The 27,203-nt window shown below is 37.6% G+C and overlaps 1 protein-coding gene across 8 annotated transcripts in view; it reads right to left on the bottom strand.

Moving 5' to 3' along the window:
* The window catches only part of LOC139473958 (arrestin domain-containing protein 2-like), a 142,141-nt gene that overhangs the window by 45,692 nt on the left and 69,246 nt on the right, over positions 1 to 27,203 (bottom strand). For 7 of the 8 annotated variants that reach the window (XR_011653975.1, XM_071256808.1, XM_071256805.1 and 4 more), the window contains one exon: positions 8,281 to 8,414. Coding sequence is in view for 7 of the 8 variants with exons in the window: in XM_071256808.1 (XP_071112909.1) it covers positions 8,281 to 8,401 (121 nt within the window). In the remaining variant the exon portion in view is untranslated. Of the gene's footprint in view, positions 1 to 8,280; positions 8,415 to 18,415; positions 18,513 to 27,203 lie in introns of those variants that run through there. The other variant, XM_071256809.1, reaches the window with a different exon arrangement.

Raw genomic sequence — 27,203 nt, 5'->3', positions numbered from 1 at the left:
TTCCAGTGTTACAGACATGAGCGTTATAACCTACTTCCCTCAGCTCATGCATCAGTTGCCTTTCATCAAATGCCTGAACCCTTGAACAAGTCATCCCAATATCCCCTACAATCATTTGTCCAAATAAACATAATTGGCAGGTTAATTCCAACAGAGACAGACAAAGAACACATGTTCCGTTTGTTTGTATATCGAGCAGGGCCCTGAAGATCCACCCTACATATCCACATGGGCTTCATTAAAGTAGCCCTTCCTCCCACTCCTTATCCTGGTGCTACATGTCATCATCTGGGCCAAATTCCTCACCATTTTCTTGGAGTATCGTCAGAGGTCTACTGGTTCCAATATCCACAATATCTCCATTTAGATATCATTCCCCGAAAGTCGGGTCTGTTTTGTAGGTGTTCTGAGTATTCCTGACTATAAGCAACGGTTATGTGTTGGATATGTTGATCAATTTTCTCATTCTAATACATTTTAACAGAAATGTAAAAATCAGGAAGTTATTTATTTGTCTCAAACATTAAATAGTTTGACTTACATGCATGTAGATATCAGTTCTGTATATCTCGAAATACCCACAGTCAACTCTGATCATAACTCACGTGCCCTTCACATTGCTCCATCTAAATGTGCCGTTTACAAAAAGAAACACATTATTTCGTACTGCCAGGAAATTCTTTAAAAAATGGCCTTGTAAAAGAACTGCTTTCATTTTCTTATGATTATGCAAAGGGTTCTGTCACTTCCATTTATGACATTGTCCTTTTCAGGAAGAACAAAGACCAAAATAAAAAATTGCCTTAGAAAGTTAGAAAATAAATAAAAAACAACTATACTAGTGAAAGAGCTGTTGGTAACCTGAGTGTTTGGGCATTTGCAACATCATAGATAAAATCGCAATGTAGATCTACTCACGCTGACATCCACCTTGTGAAACAATCCAAGCAAAGTTTCTACCTTTAATTCCTACAGTAAATAAAGCAACAAAACCCTTTCCATATCCAATAGAAATCTCTGCATAAAGCAGAGTCGATTGTACAATTCCGACTATATCATGAGTATGTGTTTATGAATCACTATCAAATACCGTAGTAATGCTACCACACACCTGTAACTATAGGAGGATATCTCACTGCCAGGTTTGAACTGTAATGTTTTTCTCCTCATAAGGCCCACTCACTCACAGATTTAAACTGTAATGTTTTTCTCCTCACGTGGCCTACTCACTCCCAGGTTTGAACTGTAATGTTTTTCTCCTCATAAGGCCTACTCACTCACAGATTTAAACTGTAATGTTTTTTCTCCTCATGTGGCCTACTCACTCACAGATTTAAACTGTAATGTTTTTCTCCTCATGTGGCCTACTCACTCACAGATTTAAACTGTAATGTTTTTCTCCTCATATGGCCTACTCACTGCCAGGTCTTAATTGTAATGTGTTTCTCCTCATATGGCTGTATGTTGTTTTATGCCACCCTCTCCACTATTCCACCTGAATAACAAGGTCCTGTAAACTGGGTAATAAAGAAGTGTGGCCAAGGCAAACTCATCATCAATATTTTATGTCTTAGTGATGATTTGTTTTGGTATATCAACTGTGCAAGTATTAGCTGCACCTTATGATGAAGAAGCATATACAAACAAAACTTATAATAATAAAACCAAATAAGTATCATGTATCTAATTAAGCCTATTAAAACAATTCAAATCTCACAGTATTTGTGTTTAACATTGCTGATGGTCTAATTTGAAAGCAAATTTTATTACAACCAGGTATTTTCATAGACTCTATTTACATATTAAGTTGCATGTATGTTAAGTGTTATCTAAATTTATGATACAAAAACATCAACAGCATATATATTAAATAGACTAGTTCAGGTCATGGTAATAACCAAACATTTGATCACAAATAGAACAGAAATAGCTTGCTAACCTTTACAGCATATCAGAAATGTCTTTCACAACAAAGGCGTATGGGAAGCATAGCTGCATGTTAAGGTAAATGTTTCTGGCACCTGCTGTGGGTTATTCTGCTATCAAAACGATATCTCGAGATGGATCACCAGTGCAGAAACGTTAAACACCTCTCCTATAAACAACATATTTCATCCTTGTGTAACTCACAAAGCATACCGGTAAATATCAAAAAGGTTTCATGTTGAAACTTTAAGTATTAAAATATAATAGAATTATTTCTCACCAAGTTTGGATGTTTCTTCTTAGTTCCCATATCAAAAGGGAGCTATAGTTACAGCTGGTTGTACCAGTATGTCTGTGAGTGAGAGTGAGAGTGAGAGTGAGAGTGAGAGTGAGAGTGAGAGTGAGAGTGAGTGTGAGAGAGAGAGTGAGAGAGAGAGTGAGAGAGAGTGTGTGAGAGTGTGTGAGTGTGAGTGTGAGTGTGAATGTGAGTGAGAGGTTGAGAGTGAGTGTGAGCTGACTGGTTCATTGAGACGTTCGAACAACATAACTGAGTGATTGCATTTTTTAAAAATATATTGACCAAAAAATGCAGATTCACATGATACAAAGCTTAAACTCTTGAAAAACATCATGGTTTCCTAGTCACTAAATTTGTTTGAAAATACAAGAAAGATCATGTTTGAATGCATGCTCTCCATAATGACAGTAGGAACCAGAAAGGTGTTTGCACCATCTCCACCTTTTCCTGAATGCCCCAAAACGTTCCCATCATGATCTATTTGTACAATAGGTGACAGCTAGTTGACCTCATACATGCTGTATACAGTACAACTACTATTACAACAGAAAGTCCTATGCATCAAGCTAGCTATCTGACATATTACAAAGTTGTAATCACTTCAAGTTTAATAACATTACTTCTCATTTGGGAAAACATGTGGCCAATGCAATATAGCCTTGAAACAGAAAAAGATATGTCTGTAGCTATCTTAATAACGTCATTTAAGCATTTATTGACCTTGACCTACAATCTCAGCCATGACTTCCATGAGATCATATACATTACGTTTTGTTAAATTCCATCACAAATGCTCAAGATATTCTTCATACATGATAAGTATATCCATGAATATATGTGATTGAGATTCTACCTTGGATATGATAACTGCTAAGTTTTATCACAATTAAATACTCTTATTGTACACCCAAGTTTTTTAACACCTGAGTGACCTTAACTTCAATCCCACTCCAAGGGGATATAGGAGGTCTATCAGGTATGAAGTTTCTAACATTTGTCAAAACTGCAACGATGGGAGGTGGCGGCTATATAAGCTCAAATTCAAGCAAACACATTAAAGAGAAAGAACACTCCAACTTTCAGTTGTCTAGCTGGCACCATTTTAATGTCTGCATAATCACTAGAAGCCAATTAGCGCCAGCGAACGAACCCAACAAACTGGGCTACTGACCAGCAAGGGGACAAGTGGAAAACCTGATCATTGACAGCGAGGGGTAATCCCCTTCAAACCTCGAATTTGAGTGGATGAATCTTCCCAAGGCAAGGGAGTTAATTGACTGTAAAAGTCTAGTTTCCACCCTTGCCAAACTAGGCTGGTATTATGGAGTTATAGTTTGGCCAGACTAACGAGTCTATGCATAGTCCAATCATATTCTGGTAACGAAATGACATCCGGTCTGTAAACAAAATGGATTTCAACGTGCAGATTTCGCTCGACTCCAGGATTTGCAAAGGATGTGTACCGTCACCTGGGGTTTGACAAATATTTTCCAAATCTTTTCATGGTTTTAATCAAGGTGGTCACATGATTTGATGCACTTCACAAAATAAAACCTGTTTATTTACAAACATATATCTTGATCATCGATCAGATCATCTTGACTATAGGCGTTGTCATTTTGTTTTAAGCAAATGCAAGTGATATTAGGAGGGGCATAGATCGGACTTAGTAGTCACTGGTGGCACTACGATTGAGCCCAGAAATTCCAGCCTAGTTTGGCAAGCCAGGACACTGGACTTTTACAGTCAGATAACCCCCATGCCTAGGGAAGATGGAGAGGATAATGCTTACTATAACCTTCCACCTTGCAAATTCATCTGCTTGTGTAAATGTGTATGTACAATTATGTAGTTTGGTATAGAGAAAATATGGTTAGTTATTATTTTAGTAACAATGAAATTCAGTTCATATCCTCAACAGCAACGAGCATTATTTTTCAGGCTATTTGCATGCAATACAACAATTACTACTCCCTTCTTGTTATCCATGTTTCATGGAAGAACCCTCCACCTGTGTATTTGTCATTATTCACTTGATGCTCATGCAGTAAATGACTTTATCATAGGCATAATTAGTGGTAGAACTACTCAGATTACCTGACAAAGACTGCAAAACATCTCGATTACGTTCACCGCTGCCGATGAGGATGTCAAGGTAATAAAGCACTCAGTGGTTCGCATTGTGTCCGAGGTAATTATCTAATCTACGATTGGGTTATAAATTCATGTCTGATGTGGTGAATGTACTACATGGTATGTAATATGCACGTGGCAGCACAGCATGAGAGGAATGATCAGTAGAGTTGCCAAATACATCAATCAAAGGATCAACCGATAATATGTTGATTGATTATTCATTGTTACATTGATAAGTTTGTTATCACCTGTTATTTTACCTCAATTCTCTGAAGGGATGCTATGTAGTTTTTCATTGTACGGTTAGTACCTGATATGATGTTTACCAATATAGCTTCACACTGTCAAGTCACATATGCATTCATCAACAACAAAACACATGTCAGTTTGGCTGCAGCTCTTTATTGTACACCTTTAAGATGATATACAGATTCTCATTCTTCGATACTCTGATAGGTGTCACTTCGCACAGTGCAGCGAGAATTATAAGCACCGAACATAACCATAGAAATTATAAGCAAATTTTGAATCGGCAATGGAAAAGCCCATCCATATTGTAATACTTTCACACTTGGGGGGCACGGGTGGCCCAGTCGTCTAAGGCGCCGCAATTCGCTGTGCAGAGTGGCGGCCCTTGGACACGCCAGAAACCTATGATTGTGGGTTCGAATCCCGGTTCGCCCCGATTATGTTTCTAGGTTTGTCAGCACCATACCCGTGCTCGTGGGTTTCACCGAAGTGGTAAACGTCTGAGTCCTGCATCACTTCAGGCTTTCCTCCCACATGAAGCTGACACGCCGTGATATAACTGGAATACTGTTAAAAGCGGCGTTACACTAAACTCACTCACTCACTCACTACTTTCACACTTGGAGTGTTGTTTCCCCTTAAGCAGTCTGTAAGGGGCTGCTGAATGAGATGAGTGATGTTGATGAGTACCTTCCTACTTTTTTTAGTTTGAGCGATCATAAAAATTAGTCATCAACACTATTTTTGAGAAAATGCTTGAAAGCTTGAATAAAGACGGGTGCATTCTACGCCATGGCCCCAACACTGTAGTTCCTAAACATGTATAAGTTATCAGAGCCATTACATTGAGATTAAATGAACTGAAGTTTCAACAAGCATGGGGTGAAAGTGTAACGAGAGTTGTCACCAACGTAAATGCTCTTTACATGTTAAAGTATCTGTCAGACAGTTGTTTAGTAATCCTTTGATCTTTCAACACTGGATGTATACAGAGCTCAACAGTCTGTTATTTGACAAGATCCATGCTAAGTATGTATGCTTAATATCAGTAGCCAGCTTTGATCAGGTCGCTTGCTCTGACTGATTTAGAACGACCGTTGTAAAAACTGGTTTTAACTTCTTCTGCATCAAGATGGTCTTTGAAAAAAATATTGTTAAGTCTAGACAAGGGCAAAGAGGTTAACTATGTGGAAGAATTACATAAATAAGGTGTCCATTCTGACATGGTTAGAAGGTACTTGAGAAGTAGAAGGACTCTGCTTCCATTGACATTACTTTCAGTGGATCAGGATTCCATGAACTTGACAATTTGATTGAAACTATCTAACTTTTGATGAATTCTTTTCTTACTGGCTAGAAGGCATATTTTATGCAACATATCTAGTGATACAGACAACACATTAAGTTTTGTTTGTTTTGTTGTTGTTTGGACTGCAGCTGTATGACAGCAGCCTGTCATAAGCAACATTAGACCAGATAGTCCAGTGGTCGATGATGTGGGCAATGACCCACCAGGTACAATGAGATGCACTCACTCAAGTCACTGACCACCTGATCCATTTGGTTGCTTAATTCCTACAACCTGCTGGGGACGTATTCTAACCAGGAACTCCTCCGGGTTAATGCCTTACAAGAATGGTTTAATTAAATCAGGTGTAATCAGGAAAAGAAGAATGTTAGTAAAACTACTAACACAGACTTTGCAGACATTGGTGTCTGCTTGTCTGATATATGGTCATAAAACAAAAATAGAATCTCAAGGCTCTGAGCCCACCCACTCTGCTATGAAATGTTTGCAACATATCATAAACTAACATTTCTGATAAACGGGCATGCCACATCATCACTGCCAAACAAAAATTACACTTAAACATGCAGAAATGACTGTGGATTAAGAGTGCGGAATGATAGTTTCAATAAGGCTATTACGGCAAGCTTCAATCTTAAAGATCTCATCACAATTTGATTTTTTGTCAAATTAAAATGTTTTGAATTTAATGCCATGAGTATTATTCTGGCTCAAGCCTGCTCCCTCATCCCTTCAGCCAGGTCAGAGAAGAAGACATTTAACAGATAGACGGACAGTGGACAGGCTAATTCAATTCAAGTGAGGTAGTAATGAACATCTTCTCATACTCAATTTTGCACACACAAACATTTTGCACACAAAAAGATTTGCAAAAAAATAAAACATTATAATCCAATACGTTTAAATCTTTTCTGTGTAGACTTATTTAAATCTAGTAATATTCATGTTAATCTTAAACATATTTTTCATTACGCTTGTAAACACATTTTTCATTTGAAAACTGATAAAATTTCTTTAACTAAAGTAATGATAAGCTTATCATTAAACTATGTCTAACTCTATTACTTCTATTTTCATGTTCGTCTTGCTCATCATTCTTTCTTCCAGCAAACATATCAGGCACAGGTTTATGACCTCACAAGAAAACCCTCCATGTACACAGGTATGATATGAACAGGTTCTCAATGAGCTTTTTATGTTGAGTGTGAATCACCATCCAAGATCTTCAGTAAGCTAGCCAGGAAATAAACAGTTTATACAAGTTGCTTGCCATTTCTGCAGTCTCACCAACCACCGTAAACTGTAGTTCATCACTTTCTGAACCTCCTAAGAGACTAGCCTCTGGTTTCTGTTCCCCTCGCCTACTAGACATACTTTGTGTAGGGAAATAAGCCCTTAAAATTCCTTTGATGGGATCCTTGTTTCTCTTGGCAAAGTCTGGAGGTTGTTCACCATATAAACTGGTTTAGTGGGGAGACCACCAAATTTGGTAACACTAATTCAGGCAATTTCGGCTTAGCAATGAATTGAATTCTGCACTGTATTCATCCTGACAATATCCAGGATTGCTTTATTTCTGTACAACGATTATGTTAATTCCCCCTACGAATGAAATCATGCCATCCAACTTTCAAGAGGCAGGCGATTTAATTTATCATTTCTAGGTCTGCTTACAAATTCCCCAAATAATGGAATTATAATCTTTGTTTTTATTAACATGATAACATAAATGGTGACTCTATGTTTTGATACATAATACAAGGCAAATTGTGAGTACCATCGGGATTTTAGATGCTTTTCTCATTAAAAGAAACAATTTACCAAAACTCTGAAAGAACAATAACAGAAAGTATTCATGAAACCAGCAAATAAACAATTGTCTTTTCTTTCTTGCACATATTAAGTACTTGTTCCTTGAAAAATTCCATGTCTAATAGCCACCTTCTTGCTCTTTAAGTAAATTTAGGATAGTGACATTCAAAGCATGCCAAGTCTCTAGGAAATACAGCAGATTAGTCAACGTAAACAAAAAGTAGTAAGGTACTGATACCACTTTTTAGCACACTGTAAGTTCCCACAAAGAAAATGTTGGCATGCAGTATATTGCTTGACACAAAGTGAAAATGACTTTTGAAAAAGAATTTGAAAACAACGTTCTCTTTTTAACTGTGCCAGATCTTTGAGCACATAACATCTTAGGCGTGTAAGAAGTGCCAATGTGATTTAACAACTTTATCCTTCTGACTAAGTAGATACAAGCCTACTTATATCCAATGGACATATTTAACTTATCCTTCTCCTGAAAGAAGGTATTTTAAGAAACACAATGTGAAAATCGCCATAATGAAATAGAAAAACTTACTTTGAACATACACTGCCTCTTTGACCACGACCCAGCCATACCCATACACAGTATCGCCAGCACAGTAAGTTGCCGAGGGATTATTGAAGATTATTTGAAACTTTTCCAGACGTTCCATCATGGCTTAGGTATTCCTGAAAAATAGTAAAAGATGATAAGAATGACTTGAATAAAGTTCATGCCTATTTCTGGTGTGATCCATCATGATGTTGCTGGAATATTGCTGAAAGTGGTATAAAACCATAGTCACTCACTACCTGGCCTGAAACAATCATCAACATATGCACCTATTTTGTGCATCTGTGGTTTTATTTTACATTACAGCCTGATTTACATTTTTACCGGTATTATTATCAGATGTCTGCAGTATTTCTAGCTCAGAAACAAAAAGAGCCTTCCCCCGCTATCTATGATAGTTATACTACCCACACTGGCACACACAGCAACAAGAGCCTTCCCAGGTACAGTCTATGATAGTTATACTACCCACACTGGCACACAAAGCAACAAGAGCCTTGTCATGTACAGTCTATGATAGTTATACTACCCACACTGGCACACAAAGCAACAAGATCCTTGTCATGTACGGCCTATGATAGTTATACTACCCACACTGGCACACAAGGCAACAAGAGCCTTGTCATGTACAGCCTATGATAGTTATACTGCCCACACTGGCACACACAGCAACAAGAGCCTTCTCATGTACGGCCTATGATAGTTATACTGCCCACACTGGCACACACAGCAACAAGAGCCTTCTCATGTACGGCCTATGATAGTTATACTACCCACACTGGCACACACAGCAACAAGAGCCTTCTCATTTACGGCCTATGATAGTTATACTACCCACACTGGCACACACAGCAACAAGAGCCTTCTCAGGTACAGTCTATGATAGTTATACTACCCACACTGGCACACACAGCAACAAGAGCCTTCTCATGTACGGCCTATGATAGTTATACTGCCCACACTGGCAAACACAGCAACAAGAGCCTTGTCATGTACAGCCTATGATAGTTATACTACCCACACTGGCACACACAGCAACAAGAGCCTTCTCATTTACGGCCTATGATAGTTATACTACCCACACTGGCACACACAGCAACAAGAGCCTTCTCATGTACGGCCTATGATAGTTATACTGCCCACACTGGCACACACAGCAACAAGAGCCTTCTCATTTACGGCCTATGATAGTTATACTACCCACACTGGCACACACAGCAACAAGAGCCTTCTCAGGTACAGTCTATGATAGTTATACTACCCACACTGGCACACACAGCAACAAGAGCCTTCTCATGTACGGCCTATGATAGTTATACTGCCCACACTGGCAAACACAGCAACAAGAGCCTTGTCATGTACAGCCTATGATAGTTATACTACCCACACTGGCACACACAGCAACAAGAGCCTTCTCATTTACGGCCTATGATAGTTATACTACCCACACTGGCACACACAGCAACAAGAGCCTTCTCATGTACGGCCTATGATAGTTATACTGCCCACACTGGCACACACAGCAACAAGAGCCTTCTCATTTACGGCCTATGATAGTTATACTACCCACACTGGCACACACAGCAACAAGAGCCTTCTCATGTACGGCCTATGATAGTTATACTGCCCACACTGGCAAACACAGCAACAAGAGCCTTCTCATGTACGGCCTATGATAGTTATACTACCCACACTGGCACACAAAGCAACAAGATCCTTGTCATGTACGGCCTATGATAGTTATACTGCCCACACTGGCACACAGCAACAAGAGTGAGTGAGTATAGTTTTACGCCGCATGAGCAATATTCCAGCAATATCACGGCGGGGGACACCAGAAATGGGCTTCACACATTGTTCCCATGTCAAGAATCGAACCCAGGTCTTCTGGTTGACGAGTGAACACTTTAACCACTAGGCTACCCGACCGCCCCTACACAGCAACAAGAGCCCTGTCATGTACGGCCTATGATAGTTATACTGCCCACACTGGCACACACAGCAACAAGAGCCTTGTCATGTACAGTCTATGATAGTTATACTACCCACACTGGCACACACAGCAACAAGAGCCTTCTCATGTACGCCTATGATAGTTATACTGCCCACACTGGCACACACAGCAACAAGAGCCTTCTCATGTACGGCCTATGATAGTTATACTGCCCACACTGGCACACACAGCAACAAGAGCCTTCTCATGTACGCCTATGATAGTTATACTACCCACACTGGCACACACAGCAACAAGAGCCTTCTCATGTACGCCTATGATAGTTATACTGCCCACACTGGCACACACAGCAACAAGAGCCTTCTCATGTATTGTCTATGATAGTTGTACGACCCACAGTCTCACATAAAGAGATGATCAGTTATGACCTGCAAGCCATGTTTCCTGCATCACATTAAATAATTAATAGGGTCTAAATACTTTAAAAGACATTAATGGAAAGTAATTATTTAAACATCCTATCATCCATGCTGTATTTGAATCGTGGTTCATAAACACATGCTTGTGATATAGTCAAATCGTAAGAGATTGTTCTCTGGTATTGATGTTCTATATTATGACTATGGAAAGGGGCGGTCGGGTAGCCTAGTGGTTAAAGCATTCTCTCATCACGCCGAAGACCCGGGTTCAATTCCTAACAGGGGTGTGAAGCCCATTTCTGGTGTCCCCCGCCGTGATATTGGTGGAATATTGCTAAAAGCAGTGTAAAACCATACTCACTCACTCACTATGGTTTGGGTTTTGTCGGCGTAATTTGCAAACCTTGATGCATCAGAAATCATCATGCCCAAACCCATCACAACTACCTACTGTAGGGTAATATGTGAAAAGAATATTTGAACTTCTCTCAAAATCCCCTTGTTTCACATGTATAACACAAATACATACTTGATTGGGCATCAATAGTGAAAATCCTGGATGTACCGAAACCATAACTACTGCAGACATACCATTCAACATTAGGATAAACAAGCTTAAATTGCACACATTTGTTCCACTATTTAACAAAAAGAGGGCATCCACATGATCATCTATTTTCCAAAAGACCTTCTTAGCGAGTATTGTTTTTTAAATCAGTGAAAACATGCATACCACTTCATTCCATAACAACTCACCAATTTGTCACAATAGTAAAGCACTGGAGATAGCCTGAATGCCTCTGTCGACACCAGTAAAGACAGTAAGGTTTTATAACCCTAGGCCCTGCCAAATATACTACACATTGGCCATTCCAGCTGTTATTGGTGCCAGATCTTGCACTTTCCACCTTTCACCCACTCAAACAATAGTAACTAGACCAATACACTGCCTCAGATGTGAAACTGCTTCTGTTGGACTGCCTGTCTTGTGTTAATGTAAATGTAGAGCATGCTGACCCTATTTCTACATTCATTGCCTTCTCCAGTAATATAAAATTTGATTATATCAAGTGGCATTTAGTGAGCATGTTAATTGCTTACACAACTTCATGGAAGATTAGGCTATTTGTCACAGAACATTTTTTAAGATATAGTCCTTAAAATGCAGAAGTAAATTGATACTAATATAATAACCTTGAAAATGAGAAACATGTCCTCAATGCATAATTACACTCTTTTAGTAAGATAAATAAGGTGAGGTAAAAATGGGGTTTAACATCGTGTCCAAGATTATTGCATTTATAGAGCGACTTGCATGCATCTGTGTGTGTGTGTGTGTGTGTGTGTGTGTGTGTGTGTGTGTGTGTGTGTGTGTGTCTGCTTGTACTAGTACTAGTCCAGACTAATGCCAATTAATAATGCTAGCACACTAAGATACCATGCTGCAGTTTAACTTGGATACTCCACTCAGACACAGTATACTGACTCCCAGCCGACCAGTCCTTGTTTTGGCCCCTTTATGCCGAGGGCCAGACAGGGTAACAACAAGTACCATCTTTTAAAGTCTTTTGGTATGACGCGGCCAACCCCGTACCTACCACTAGACAAAGGACTCTTTTATAAAGAAAATAATTATTGCATAAAATCTTATAAAAAATTAAAATTAGAAATTCTTCAAATTTCCACCTCTAATAATAAGTACCACATAATTGCCCAAACAGGAATTCAACTAGGGCTGACAGGGATGTGTCTAGTGGGTCTTACGTAGGACCTGGGTACCAACAGGACTACTTGGACCCATGGTCTAGGAGGTTTGGTACCTGGATAGTAAAGCTGGACTCATCCCAGCCCTAAATTAAACAAACAGAAACTATTTCAGCCATACCCAGAACAAAGTCCATGACATTTGATGGAGTGACATATAACAAATTAACTCTTTTAGCATGTTTAACAGATATACAAATATGAGAATTGAATGAAAAATGACTCCATGATTTCAAATCACTACTCAGCAAATGAAGTTAATACATAATATCAGTGCATGTTGTCAGTTTGCAAACTCAAAATGATGCCAACACTTACAGCTCTTACCTTAACTGTCAATTTCACAATGATTGAAACACTCAGGTTTTCCTCAGGTATTGCCAGACAAGAAACATGAACAATCTTTATGGTTTAAGATTATCCTTAACTATCCAAACATGTCAATCAAGCAATTCTTCAAACATCAGAAACACTGTGGGTCCCTTGATCACAATCTGACCATATCCTCAAATGCACCCTATCTAGCCTCAGACACCTCTATCACGACTGGCGAACATTCATCCACCAGTCCTATCAGACCTCCTTCCCTAGAGAGCGCCCATCTTGCACATGTTTCATCTGGCCAATCTCCTTGCAACTTTCTGGAATAATTCTGATCATCATTTGAAAGAATATTCTTAGCGAATATCACCTCATTGTCATGGATTTGTATTACCTTTGAGGAAGCAAATACACAGAAATATGGAATCGATTACTTAGAGAATGCAGTATGTCAGCCAATTAGCGGTTACTAAACAGGCCATTTGACGCAAAATACACAGAAATGACTAAATGGGTTTACCACTCCCATGATCAGCAAGGTAATATATTGAAATATGCTGACCACAGGGCTGTAGACACAAAACGTTCAGTATGGTAGACTTGTTGAATAATAATACCCATGATGAAAACCTTATCCTTATCTGTGATTTAAGAAACCATGGTCAAAGTGTACATATTATACACCTTTAGGTATCAAGTATATTTTATTTATGTTTCTGACATTTGTTTTCGTATGGATAGAAATTCCTTGTGTCAGTCACAGCATACTTCATGTCAACATTCTTGCATAAATTGTGTGAATTACATCATTATTCAAAACATTTTCTTTTTATGGTTAATCTGCCCTTCATTGTGCATAAGTGATAAAGAACAGAAATATGGTTTGCTACTGAAAGGTATCCTAGTTCAAAACAAAAATAATTAGGTCTGTATAAATCTACTTTTTTGGGTTTTTTTAAGAAGACTTAGAAATATAGACTAACAGTGTAACTGTGAGCAATGTAGCTCACCTGGTTATATAATATTACAATTTACATTCACATTGACAGCTTACAAGTAAACACAGGCATGAAGCTACATAAATTATAATCAGTTTCAATAATTTGACCTCATGTATAAACTTCAAAAGTCAAGTCCATAGCATCTCTATTACTAGACAAGAAGCAGTGCCCAAACAAGAAGCAAGAACCTTTTGAATCTACAACCTGGAACTTGGCTCTTGCAATCAATTTGAGTTGAGATTAGCGTTAGAATATGGATTAGTATTAACTTAGCTTACTAGACCTAAGAGAACTTTACTAGACTTGAGCTTCAGACAAGTGGCTAAAGTTGCAGACTGTGAAGTTTCAGTGATGATTCATCTTCTAAGCCCAATATGCAGGGGGGGGGGGGGGGGGGGTAGCCTAGTGGATAAAGTGTCTGCAAATGTCTTGCTGGAGGCCCCGGTTTGATTCCCCACATGGGTATAATGTATGAAGCCAATTTCGGGTATCCCCAACCATGATATTGCTGGAATGGTGCTAAAAGCCATACTTATTCAGCTCTCACTCCAAGCACAACATAACAGTGTATTACATGGCCTTTTGCAATGACTGCTGTAAATAAATAATGATTGCTAACATATCACTCAGGCAAAAGAAAACAAATAAATTAATAAAACTTTGAGGCTTGCCATATCAGTTTGATTTATATTCGCCTGATAAAAGCATTTAAGTAACAAAGTTGGCCTTGCTTAATTATTAACATAACATTTTTCCCCAGCAATTAACATAGCCATCATGGATTTTTAAAATTTGTAAGCAAGGAAAAAGATGTGAAAGTGTGAGATTCAAAGCCATTTCTTTTTCTTTTTTTGCTTGTCAAGATGGTTTAAGCCAAATGTAGTCCTTGCAACAATTAAATCAGTCTCAGCTCATGCTGCTTGGTGGTAGCCAAGGTAAAGATGAAAAACCTGAACAATCATCTGTACTTCATCCCTCATTGCAGTGGCTTCTCCAGAAACTACTTTAAAATAATCAAATTTGTTAATCATGCCTATCTGAACATCCTGTGTCCCTAAATTCGTGGAGTGGGGTTTACATAAAAACATAAGCCACAGTTAATAGAGTCAGAGATCATGATTACACTCATAAAACTTAAAAAACCCTGGAAAAAGAAAACGATTCCCATGAAATAACTATGATAACATTCATTAATTATTAAATGAAGAGGAAAAGTCTTTACAAAAAAGTTAATTATACACGTCCACAGCAGCATTTAAATAATCCAACTGAGAATATTTTTTCAATCAAATCTGTTCGTAGTATGCAAGAGGCTTGAAACTGCTACTTTTCCATTTTGAGTTTTTTCATCCACACAGGATAGGCTTTGACCCCCTCTGTTGCGATGACGTGAATACAACAGGGGTATTCTAATTGGTAATGTTCTTTGTGATTATCTTCAAAAAGATGCCTGAAACCTGCAGTTTTCCACTGATTATCTCTTCTTATTCAACAGTTGAATAACATTAGATCTTAATTCCAGCGATAAATTCGCTGTAAACAGAGAAAGATTCAAACAACAGGGCATTACTAAATTTGAACACTTAACAAGAACACCGAGAGGGTTTGTGGTGTCAAACGTATCTTGCAGCATGTACAAAAGATATGACATTTTATATCTTTATACTATGATTCTAAATTCTCTACACTCGAACATCCAATGTTAGCCCTGTATTTATCATGATTGGTATACAACTTAGTTCATAGTTCAATTTTTCAAGGTAAATATCACTTATGGCTTGCAGATATCTTGACCAATTTGTAACGACTGGCTTTGTAAGTAGCCCCTACTTAGACAGAACATTACAAGACAATCCTTATTTTCTCATGTTTATTACAGATTTCTTATGGAATCAGCAGTGCAGAAGGGAAAAGACAATTGCCAAGTAACTATAATCAAATGGTTTTAGTTTCATCCACATTTGCACTAAGGTTGCACACTACTGCTTAATCTCTGAAAAACTTGAACCTGCTGTGAATGGAATTAATAAGCAACACCCTTTATCAATTGTCTAAGCACCCATGGTGCTTATTATGGTGAATACAGTAATCATTGTAGCACAACAAAAAAGAAATTCCATTGCCACAGTTACTGGGAGCAAGACATAAACAAGAAGACACCATCACTCTGATTTTTTACATTCAACAAGATAATTCTTCTGTTGAAACTGAAGCAGAGATGAGGTGAAAATGTTATCTAGAAACATAAAAAAACCTAGAGCATTCATTTTAGATGTCAAACATGTTAAATGAATTTGTCTTAAATGTACCCACTTTCATGAATAAGATGCTAAAAATATCCACTGTGGGAAAGGATTAGAAATCTATTCAAATGTATTATCCCATATCTTTTCAACCACAATTTAGGCAAATTGCACTGAAAGTTGCATACAAGATTCATCCAGAATAAACCTTCAACAAGTTTTTAATAGTAGCCGTTGGCATGACAGACAAGCTATTCCTTCAAATGTATACGCTATTCAATGATGCTCCATGTATCCTGAATTAAGCAGTTGACATGTAAGTGCAATTCATAAAAAAACTTAATTCCTTAAGATTTGAAACATACAAATGAATTCTTAAAATGTTGAATTTCCGAGTTTAGTGGCTTTTTTATCACCCATTTTCATCTTTTGCACTGTTTTTCGTTGGAACGTTTATCAAATGAAGTTTATTTTCTAGGCGTTCACAAATTTGATAATCACTTGAAGCGTTTTTATAGATCAATCTGTCATATACTACGCAGTGTACTAGATGGACTACTGCCCGCGATGATTAAATCCCAATCTGTGGAAAGACTGGATGTATTTAATGACAACTCCTGATGGCATATGAATGAAAATAGGATTGATTTAGTTCAGTAACTATATAAAACATTGAGAAATCAGGTAAGTTGATTTTGTCTGATGGAAAACTTGCAGGGCCATCAACCCCCCCCCCCCCCCGACATCAATCTTTGAACTGGTCCCCTAGTTCACTCAGTTAATCATGTTTCAAGGAGATCATTATGGATTTACAAACAACTTTGACATGATGCACATTATAGATAAAGAAAATGATGTACCATATACGATGTTATAAGCGCCCCGCTCTAATAAGCGCCCACGGCAATATTTGCTAATATTTTGGCTAGTGAACAATCTCAATTAGCACCCCTTCCGATTGATCAATGTACACAAGACTTATTTATTCGTGTATAATACTCACTCGTGTTATATACACCCTTAATTATGGGCAATCAAACCCTGGAAAATTATATCTGTGGTATATAAACTTTTCAGGCTGTCAACATAAACCACGAAATTTACGATTTTTCTACTGTTTTTTCACCACAAAAATATTCTAATAAGAGCCCCCATTTCCAATTTTGATAGCGCCCTGGGCACTTAATATGTCATATGCAGTATCTGATATGATTGCACTTGGTAAAAAGGGTTTCACAACAATGCAAAACTTGGTAATGGATAAACTCCATAGCACACAAGAAAAATATAATTGACATATGTACACTCAATCTTTGTATTGAACTAAGTGGTGGAAACATTTCTGGGCTGCTTCACAAATAAATAAAACAATAAAGTACTGTACATGAACTTAGTCAGTCAACAAGAAGAAAAAAATCAATTTCTTGTTTGTTTGCTTGTTGTTTAATGTGGCAGTCTGCAATATTCCAGTTATAGGACTGCAGTCTGTACATCATAATCAAGTCAGGGCCAGACAGTCCAGTGATTGATATCGTGAGCATTGATCCACACAACTCGGATTTGATGACATGCCTCAACAAAGACTAGTTGAGACTGAAAATATTTTCCTCAAGGTCTTACCGCAATAGTTAGGCTGCGTTACGATACATGATAGAAAAATGCATGAAAACTCATTACTGCCATGTTAACAGATGGTTAATTAACCATATAGGGATTCTGACTTGTGACCCAACCCAAAATAATATGTAACTTTGACGCAAATAAACCTACATTAGCTTGAGAACTTGTATTGACACATTACCTCATGAAATGAACAATGATCAATATCAATTATCATTGCAGTATCATGCAATACTCAGACACAAACGAAGCGATCTAATTTTTGTAAAACTGATAAAATAACTTGCTATTGGCTTCTCCACTTGTATTTCATTGTTTTTCTAAATGACTGTCAATATTGATAAAAGATGAGACCATTATTGAGATCATCCTTGCATATCATCTTTCTTCATACAGGGAAAATATCTGAGATAATTCAGTGATATTTTTGGCATTAAGCAAGACAAGAATATAGAAAGGTACGAAAACCTGGCCTTATATACAGCGATATACGGTGTGGTTAAAACACTGAACGCTCTTTTAACTCACCAATTTAAAACACAACACATGCATAATTGGCCAAGATGCATTAATTGAAGTTCAAACCAGAATGACTTGAATGTACATACAAAGTTTCTGTTCAGTTGGTCAAATGGTAGCAGAGATGTGAAAAATGTTAAACGCCATTGCATCGACAGATCACTTGAACTGAAGATAAAAAATCTAAGGTGACATTATCTCCTGACAGTTCGAACTCGTTACCAAATTTCAGAAAAACAGTATATGAAAGCAGAAGGGAAAAGGTTAGCATAATACCTCTCACAGTGTGACGATACAATTAGTAGAGTGTAGCGCTGGTGGTAAAAACTCTGCCTGCCATCTCTGAACTGTACCGCCGTACACCTCTCCCTATGTGATGTTCTTCCACAGTGAGTTCAGTCGATTTGAGAACCAGTACTTCTATATATACATACACAGGTATGCCTCATATATTCTCAGTGCAAACCAATCCTTGCTCATTCTTACCTGTGCCTTAGATGTGGGAGGATTTCAATAATTAATTGAATTATCTGATTGATTAGTTGAGTCCAAGAGTTAAGAGTGTTTCCAGTGTCACTGAGATCAATTGCCATTCCAGTTATCAGTGTTGCTTAGTGCTGTTCTCACTGGAGTGCTTATTCAAATAATCTAGTCAGCAATTCACTAAACAGTACTACCTGAGCTAGACACTTCTTAAAAGGAGTCAATGTAAAGTACATCTTAACAATATATACTAAAAATTAGTGCTAAATGAAGTCAAGATATGTTCCGTATCGTGATAACTTTGTTCAAGGAATGTTATATATTGCAATTTTTTGTTAGCATAATTATTGCGATACATTCATTCAGGTAAGTTTGTGCAAATATGATATAAACTGAGGAAAATATTATGCAAACATTCTGTTCCATGTCAAATGAATGTTCATGTTTTACAACACAACACCAATCAATGAGCATTTAAAACAATTTGACTTCATATTATCAGGCTAGAAAATGGTTATAAGCAGTTGTTAAATCATCCAATGGGCAGATAGTTAATTCAATTGTAACAATAAATTGCAAATATAACATGTATTGTGCAGTTGAAAAATAATACTGTTGTACACAAGTTCAGGATCATTCCAATACAATATCGTCATACTGACATTTTCACACTGGAATCTACAGAGATCAAGTTATCGACTTCATAAAGTATGTGGTGTGTGTAATAAGACTAGTATGTAGAACAATGGCAACATGTAATGAATTAGATACCAAACCACATATGATGCCTATAGGTTACATATACCAGTATTCAACCTGTGACGGGATTCCTGGCTGGAATTGGGCCCCAGCAACTAAAGCTGCTTGAGAGGGTACCCAACACACCCAGACTGCTTCAACCATTCCTCACAAAATCACTGGATCGTCTGGTGCAGACTCAGTTACTTACAGGCTGCCATCTAATAGATGGAATATTGCTGAGTGTGGCTTTTAACAACAACCACACATTTTCAATGTAGCAAAGAAACTTAATAATTCCCTAAGTTTTTTGTTGAAAATACCCTACACAGACATTACTATACTATGTAATACTGTTATGACAATTACATATGATCATCAGATGCACACAATTATTCAAACTATGTAACCACTTTTGCCCCTAAAAGGTAGAAAATGCATCGCTGAATATAATCAAAGATTTAACAACAACTGCAAGTACACATAAGGATAATGTCTAGCCTTTGTGCACCTAACAGGTACACTGTGGTGAATCCTATTGTCCCTATTGATGTTATATATACATATCTAGTTACCATTGATTGAGGTCTGATTGATACTCAGACTGAGCCAAATAGTAACTCATTAATGCATAGGATCTCCTTCTCCCGTTTTTACAAAAGGAATTTGGAAAAACAGAAATCAGATGACTGGATAACAGAGACTCTGAAGGCAGTAAGTGTCCTTTTTAAGTAACCATTTAAGGCCAGAAAATCTTTCCTTTGCTGCCTCTCAATGGCATTTTTTTCGAATAGATTGTGCTATTTAAACTTACATCTTTTCAACTGAAAACCTAAACATGAAATCGAGGGATAGCTATTCACATTGCAAAGATGCTAGACAATGTTGTATCACACAATGCCCCAAGATTATAGCCTTGGTTCTTTGTTGCTATTGAATCCTTAATTAGAGAAAAAGTTCAAACTCTAGTTCTGAGGTCCAAAATGAAACCTTCTACATGACAGGAACAAAAGGCCAACCTTACAGGCACTTATTAAGGCTCGGGATTTTATCTGCAGGAAATTGTGTTCTCTTGAGAAATTTGATTTGGTTTTCTATGCAGATTTGTCATTCTTGTTCGACATCGACCTCTTCTAATCATGCAACAAAAACTCCTTTACTTGTCACTTTTAATCAATTGTCTGAAAGTGTACCACATGTTTTGCTTGCAATTTATGGTGGTTTCATGCAAAAACTGCTTGCTTTGTGAATTCAGTGTAAGGTAGCTAACGAAGACGAACAAGACGATGGCTGAATTTTAATGTAGAAATTCCCTTCGATCAATATTCTTGATGGTGAACATTGAGAATTTTTCATGAATTTTCACTCTCTTCCAGAAAAAAGACCAAAGAAATGTGCTTAATAGAAATGCTTGACCTGACATTAAAGCAAACTTGGGGCATCCATTGAATCACACTAGCATGATTTAAATTTCTGTTTGATTTCCTCACCATTGTAATTCATCTTTTTTTGAGAATGCGTAATCAGTAATAACCTCAAGTACTTTAGAAAGTATTTTTAAGAGAAAGAGCAAATTTCAGTAAATGTGATCTTGCATTATATGGAAAGATTTTACTATTATGTCCTTGCCATTTAATCACAATGGAGATTGAACATTAGTCTCTTATTTGAATATTGATGCAACTCTTAAACTTATGTGATTATATTCTTCAGTTGACAGTGACATTTTGAACTCTTCAAAAGTTTCAAGGATTGTTAGTCTTCATGCTATGGTTAGATTGAGAATGACACAATAACCACATGCTACAGATTTCAAACAGAAAAGGGTAGTTTTATTTGGCTAAAGGATTGCTGTTGTAGCTTTCTCTCAGATAATGGCCTGTATATAATAATGTTTTGGTTCTTAATAACATACAAAATAAAAATAAGTGGTGTCACCAAAAGTAATGTAAATGAGGCATAATTCAGATTTTACTTCACAAGTCTCTTATGAGATTCTCGGATACACATTCAGTAAACTACGCTTCTAACCAAGTCAAAGGGACCACTAATTTTAGTTCGTAATAACTGTAGTTCGTTATAAGCATATACAGCATATATAAAACAAATGGCCGGGACTAAAAAATAAGTTTGTTATATCGGTCAGTTCGTTATAAGCGTGTTCGTAACAAATGTTGTTTACTGTACTTAAATGTGGTAATCCTGCATAGCAATGTAAGCTTTACTCTCATGATTATGATTGAGGCAAATCTTGTACATTGTGACCTTGAAACATGCTTCATGGTTACATAACAAAGTTTGGTACCTAAATTTTATCAGACACATTACGGTAATATTTTCCAGAGCATCAACTGGCTGTTCAGACTTGATCAGCATGGAAACCTGTTCTTGTGCGGCCCTGTCAACCTGAATCAATAGCTTCCTGTAAATTACTGAAGTAACTAATTGGCAAAGATGGTGTGAAATTGGCATGTCCAATCTTCCTCCTAAATGATATTCTTTGATGACACTACGGCACCACAGTGTTACTTTAATTATTCTGGAATTTCTTCATAGATGAAAGAAGCATCACCTTTTCTGACAAAGAATAAAAATCCTCTTTCCCCAAAAGTACTCAGTAGCGAATAATGGGAAACTGTCAACAATGGGACCACTGATAATAGGAAACAATTGGTGCTGCTTCATGGCTAACTGTTCTGCAGTTATAAATAATATTGAATGATTTCATTAAACAGTATTATGGATTTGGTCATGTTAGTATGTGTATTCCCTGTGGGGATTCCGGGTTAGCATATAGGTCTCCAGCAGCCTTTGCTCGTCCGACCTCTGATCAGAAGGTCCATGGTTTGAATCCCATCATCAGTGAATCGGAAATTTTATGGCCGCTACATTGGCGCCCAACGTGGGGTTGAGCACGTTCATATCAAATTTGAGCAAAATAAGCCTCAGTACTCTACTATGCAGCTCGGGACATGCCTTCTGTGACGGGGGAGTATGTAGCAGGGCGTGGAGTCATCCCACAGATGACATCCTTACCTTGTTAGTTTGCTGACGGGGTTAACCTCTTTGGTCATGTGGTTAGGGTTAGGGTTAGGGTTTGGTCATGTGGACAAGGCGTCGGACCTCGGACCAAAAGGTCCGTGGTTTGAATCCCATCATGGGAGTCGGAAATTTTATGGCCGCTACACTTACAATATCCATCACTGGATTGTTTGCTCCACACTCGATTATTTTTTTCATACAGGTGATTGTGGCATTAAACAACAAAGAAAGAAACTAGTAGATGTAAATGGTCAACACCAGGTATTGATTTATACTTCCTATATGTGATTTTTAGAATATACATTCATTTAATGAAAAGAATTCCTGGAACATATTGATGTGAATCTCACAGGATTTCTACCACAAGTGAATCACGTTAAGTGATACTGATACCATTCTGGTCATAATGGTATGAGATTCTTGTAGTGACAATTAATCTTTTTTCCTTTTCAGGTATTCATTACTTACTTCACAAGAATAGATGTGGCCTCCTGTTGTCCGATAATATAGCATACTAACTCAATTTACTGATAATCGTACAATATGAACGAGCTTGCATCAGTATACATATTGATGAAAAGAACAAGACATGAGTAAAATTATTTCAGGGAGTGCCACTGAAAAGTTCACAAAGTGCAAATAATAACAATCAATACTCCTTGAACCCCCTACAACATTGTTAAAGCGAAAAACAACAAAAATCACCTTAATGTCTACAGTGTTAATAAGTGCAAACAGCATACATTTCCTCCACCCAAAGAACTCAGTTTTCTTTTGTTTCTGCTATATAGCAAATAGAAAGGAATAATAAAAGTTTTCTATGGTTGCTTTGTGATTGAGATCTTCAATTTGTGATCTCATTTTGAAAAGATATGGTCTAGCTAGCATGATATCCCAATTTTTGACAAAGCTAGTTTTACCCAGTGCAACTGCCACTGGTAGTTGGTGGACAATCCTAGGATAAATTGTTTTATAGGACACGATTTGGTTAGAAAGCACCAGATAGTCCATTCACCGTTCAATGTTCACTGAAATGAGAATTTTCAGATGTTGTTTGAAGCTGCACTCAGCAATAACTGAGCTACATGTCTGTAAATAATCGTGTGCTTACCCTTTTCACAAACATCTCTGATTTTACTGCTAATTTGACTTTAACGTCCAATGGAACCTGTTTCGTTTGATAATAAAGACACATTATTCTCTGGCGCTAACATATTTACAAAACAAACCATATTTTGTTTGTTTGCTGTTTAACACCGCACTCAGCATTCCAGCTATATGATGACGGTGTGTAAATATCAAATCTGGACAAGGAAATCAAGTGATTGACATCATGAGCTTCGATCTATGCAATTGGGATACTATGATCATCTTCCCGAGGCAAGTGAGTTAACTGACTATAAAAGTCTAGTTTCCACTCTTGCCGAACTAGGCTGGTATTATGGAGAAACAATTTGGCTGGGCGTATGAATCTATGCATTGTCCAATCAAAATCGCACAACGAAATTGAAATTTCGGTTCGTAAACTGTCATGCAGATATTGTTCAATTGCTGGATTTGGAAAGCATGTGCACCGCCAACTGGTTGTCAACAGATATTTTAAAAATCTTTTCATGTTTTTAATCAAGGTGCACACGTGATTTGATGCATTTCCCGATGTAAGACCCGTTTTTTATCACAATGTAGATTTTGATTATCGAGCAGATCATCCTTACTTGGCGCTGCGATTTTGTCTGAAGCAAATATGAGTGATAAGAGAGGTGGAATCTAATTGGTCTATAGGAGAGGCTTAGAAGGGACATAACTGGTAATAGCCACTGGTGGCGCTACGATCGAGCCCAGGAATTCCAGCCAAGTTTGGCAAGGGTGGAAACTGGACTTATAAAGTCAGATAACTCTCTTGCCTCGGGAAGATGTACTATGATATGCCTCAACCAAGTCAGCAAGCCTGACCACCCGATCCCATAAGTCACCCCTTATGACTTGCATGGGTTGCTGAAGATCAATTCTAATCCAGATCTTCACGGGTATCAAACCATAAGATGGGGATATTATTCCAAATATATATGAATGAGAGGGAATTGCACAAAACAAAAGTTTCTGTATTCTTGGTCATGTTGGTAGACTGACTACAAGTATTTATTCTTTCTTTTACCAGGGGTGTTTGGATAGCCTAGTGTTTAAAGCGTTTGCACGTCACGCCGAAGCCCTGGGTTCGATTCCCAACATGGGTACAATGTGTGAAGTCCATTTCTGGTGTCCCCCGCCATGACATTGCTGGGATATTGCTAAAAGCGGCGTAAAACCATACTCACTCACTCACTCACAAAACATCATGAACCTTGCAGTGGACTTTTACCCTGCACTTAAGTTGTTTTCCATTTCCTTTTCTTTGAAAGTGATAAAAAAAGTGAAGCAGATGCTTTATTAGTATCCCAATAACTAATAAAATCTTTAAAAAGGATCCATTATCGGTATAAAAATAAATCAACAGAAATCATTCAATGTTGATGACTTTCTAATGTGCTTTCTATCACGCGATGCATAATGAAAATGTCTTTATAACAACAACTTTGAATGGGTTAGATATAAGCAGGAACCAGAATACTTTTACCAAAGGAAGTTCTTAATTAGATTAAAACATGTTTTCATGTAACATAGTTTACATTTTTAAAGCAGCTAGGAGTAGCATCTAAGCCAAAGCATTTTCCTCTTTACAAGATTCACCTGGGCACATTTCACAGCATGAACCTGCCAGTATGTGTTAATGTTAATTTCGTCAGAAAGACCCAGATTCGGCAGAGTGAATGAGGCACTTAACATTGCCATAAGCTTACTTTGATCACTCACAATGAGCCTTCAAGCCAGCTCAATGGTGATGTAACCATCCCCGAATGTCTACCCATATCAAAAGCAGTCTGCTCACCCTTCTTTCACAGAGTAACGCTCAGTGTAGCAGTTTAGTCTACGTATACTGTTGATTGCAGCCTCACATAAACTCATCATCTATCAGAATGGCTGAGAGATCGAGTGAAGTATAAGTATGTTATATTGAGTACAATATCAATTAAACTTTTACATCTGAAATGCACTCTGCTGAAAAGTCATATTAATAGTAAGAATAAGAAAAAGTATTTCACTATTGTTTGATTGACTGAACTGAACATTAAGGTGTGGGTAAGTGAGTATGGTTTTACACCTCCTTTAGGAATATTCCTGCAATATCGCGTGGGGGACACCTGTAATAGGCTTCATACATTCTACAAATGTGGAGAATCGAACCCTGGTCTTTAGCGTGACAAGAAAACCACTGAGCTACTCACTAGTGCGTAGTTAGATCCCACTTCTCCAACCTTCACATATCCAGGATACAGAACATTTTCAGAATCCACACCTTTGGTCATCAAGCAGTCTTCATCTCAAACTACATCTACATCAAAGCTGTTCTGAAAACTCATCTGTTCAAGCTTGATTTTGCTTAATTCTCTTTCGACATGTGTTTTCTATGTTGAGCACTGTGGGCATACATTTGTGGGTGGATATGGTGCGATCAAATGTCCATCATTATCATCAACATCATCATCATCATCATGTAAAACCCATTTCTGGTGTCCCCTTACCATGATATTGCTGGAATTTTGCTAAAAGCGGCATTAAACTATACTCACTCACTCACTCACTCACTCACCATCATCATCATCATTATCCAGCTTGACATTTTCCAGATCAGTCCAGAATAGTCAGTGGACACAATTCTGCACAAGATTCATGTATTTCCATATTTGTTAAATGACTACATTACAAGTCAATGTATTCAATGACCAAAACTTCTAATTAAAAAAATATGAAATCTGATTACCAGACAAATGAATCACAATGTTTGTGTTTCCAGAAACTGAAGCCTGGTCATGTGAAGAGGTCAACCTGTTGTGTTCTCCGAGTTCAAGAGGGGAAAGGTAAGTGTTTTGAACTGTAGGCAGATGACTGTTGGGCGATGTAACAAAAGAAAGATGAGAGACGATATCTCAACTTTTTTCTCCTATTCTGCTTATCTTTGGTCTACCAATGAAATAATGAGGCAGATTGGTGATTTTTAAAGAAATCGACAACTTAAAGGGCTCACTTATCACAAAGATGAATTCAAGACTTCTTCAAGCATGATAGTACTTCAAAGACTTTTGTGTTCTTAAACCTGTGTTTCTGTTAAATGTAAAGAAACAAAATGGAGAGACAAATTCCAATAGACCTATACATTTACAAATCATCACAACTTATAATGACAAGCGTTCCTGGAAAGAGTGAGACCGTCCTGCCCTTGTCGTAGAGCCAGTTGTGAATGGAGGTCCTTACACGCAAGTGACCTAAGGAAGATTCTGCAAACATCCAATTCTAGGAAATAATTTTGTCTCCATACTTAGGTGTAAAGCAATATGTGAAAGCTTTAGGTTTATTTGGCAGGTGCTTGCTTGTGATGTAAAGAGGTGATGCACCGAAGTAATAGAAAATGCTATTTGCACACATCTCTTTGAGCAAAACATCTAGAGGTGATTAAGCATGTATCACTTGTCTGGGTCAGCAGTGGAATAATTACCCCAGTTCCCACATTCCTAGCTTTTGGAGTCAGCCGATCCGCAAACCAAGCAATAACAAAATGTAACACCTGAGCACAGCTATGTCACTGCCTTATTACTTTTCAGATCATTTGACTTGGAATCTATGAGAAACAAAGACAATAAACCCAGTGGTTTCATACAAGAGTATCTTGCACATGACACCTTAGTCTGTTTCACAGTCCATGAAC

The sequence above is a fragment of the Haliotis cracherodii genome, unplaced genomic scaffold (genome assembly GCF_022045235.1).
Source record: "Haliotis cracherodii isolate W230 unplaced genomic scaffold, xgHalCrac1.p SCAF_3, whole genome shotgun sequence".
Classification (NCBI taxonomy): domain Eukaryota; kingdom Metazoa; phylum Mollusca; class Gastropoda; order Lepetellida; family Haliotidae; genus Haliotis; species Haliotis cracherodii.
Note: the sequence above shows the minus strand (reverse complement) of the source record. Positions and strands in the feature narration are given on the sequence as shown.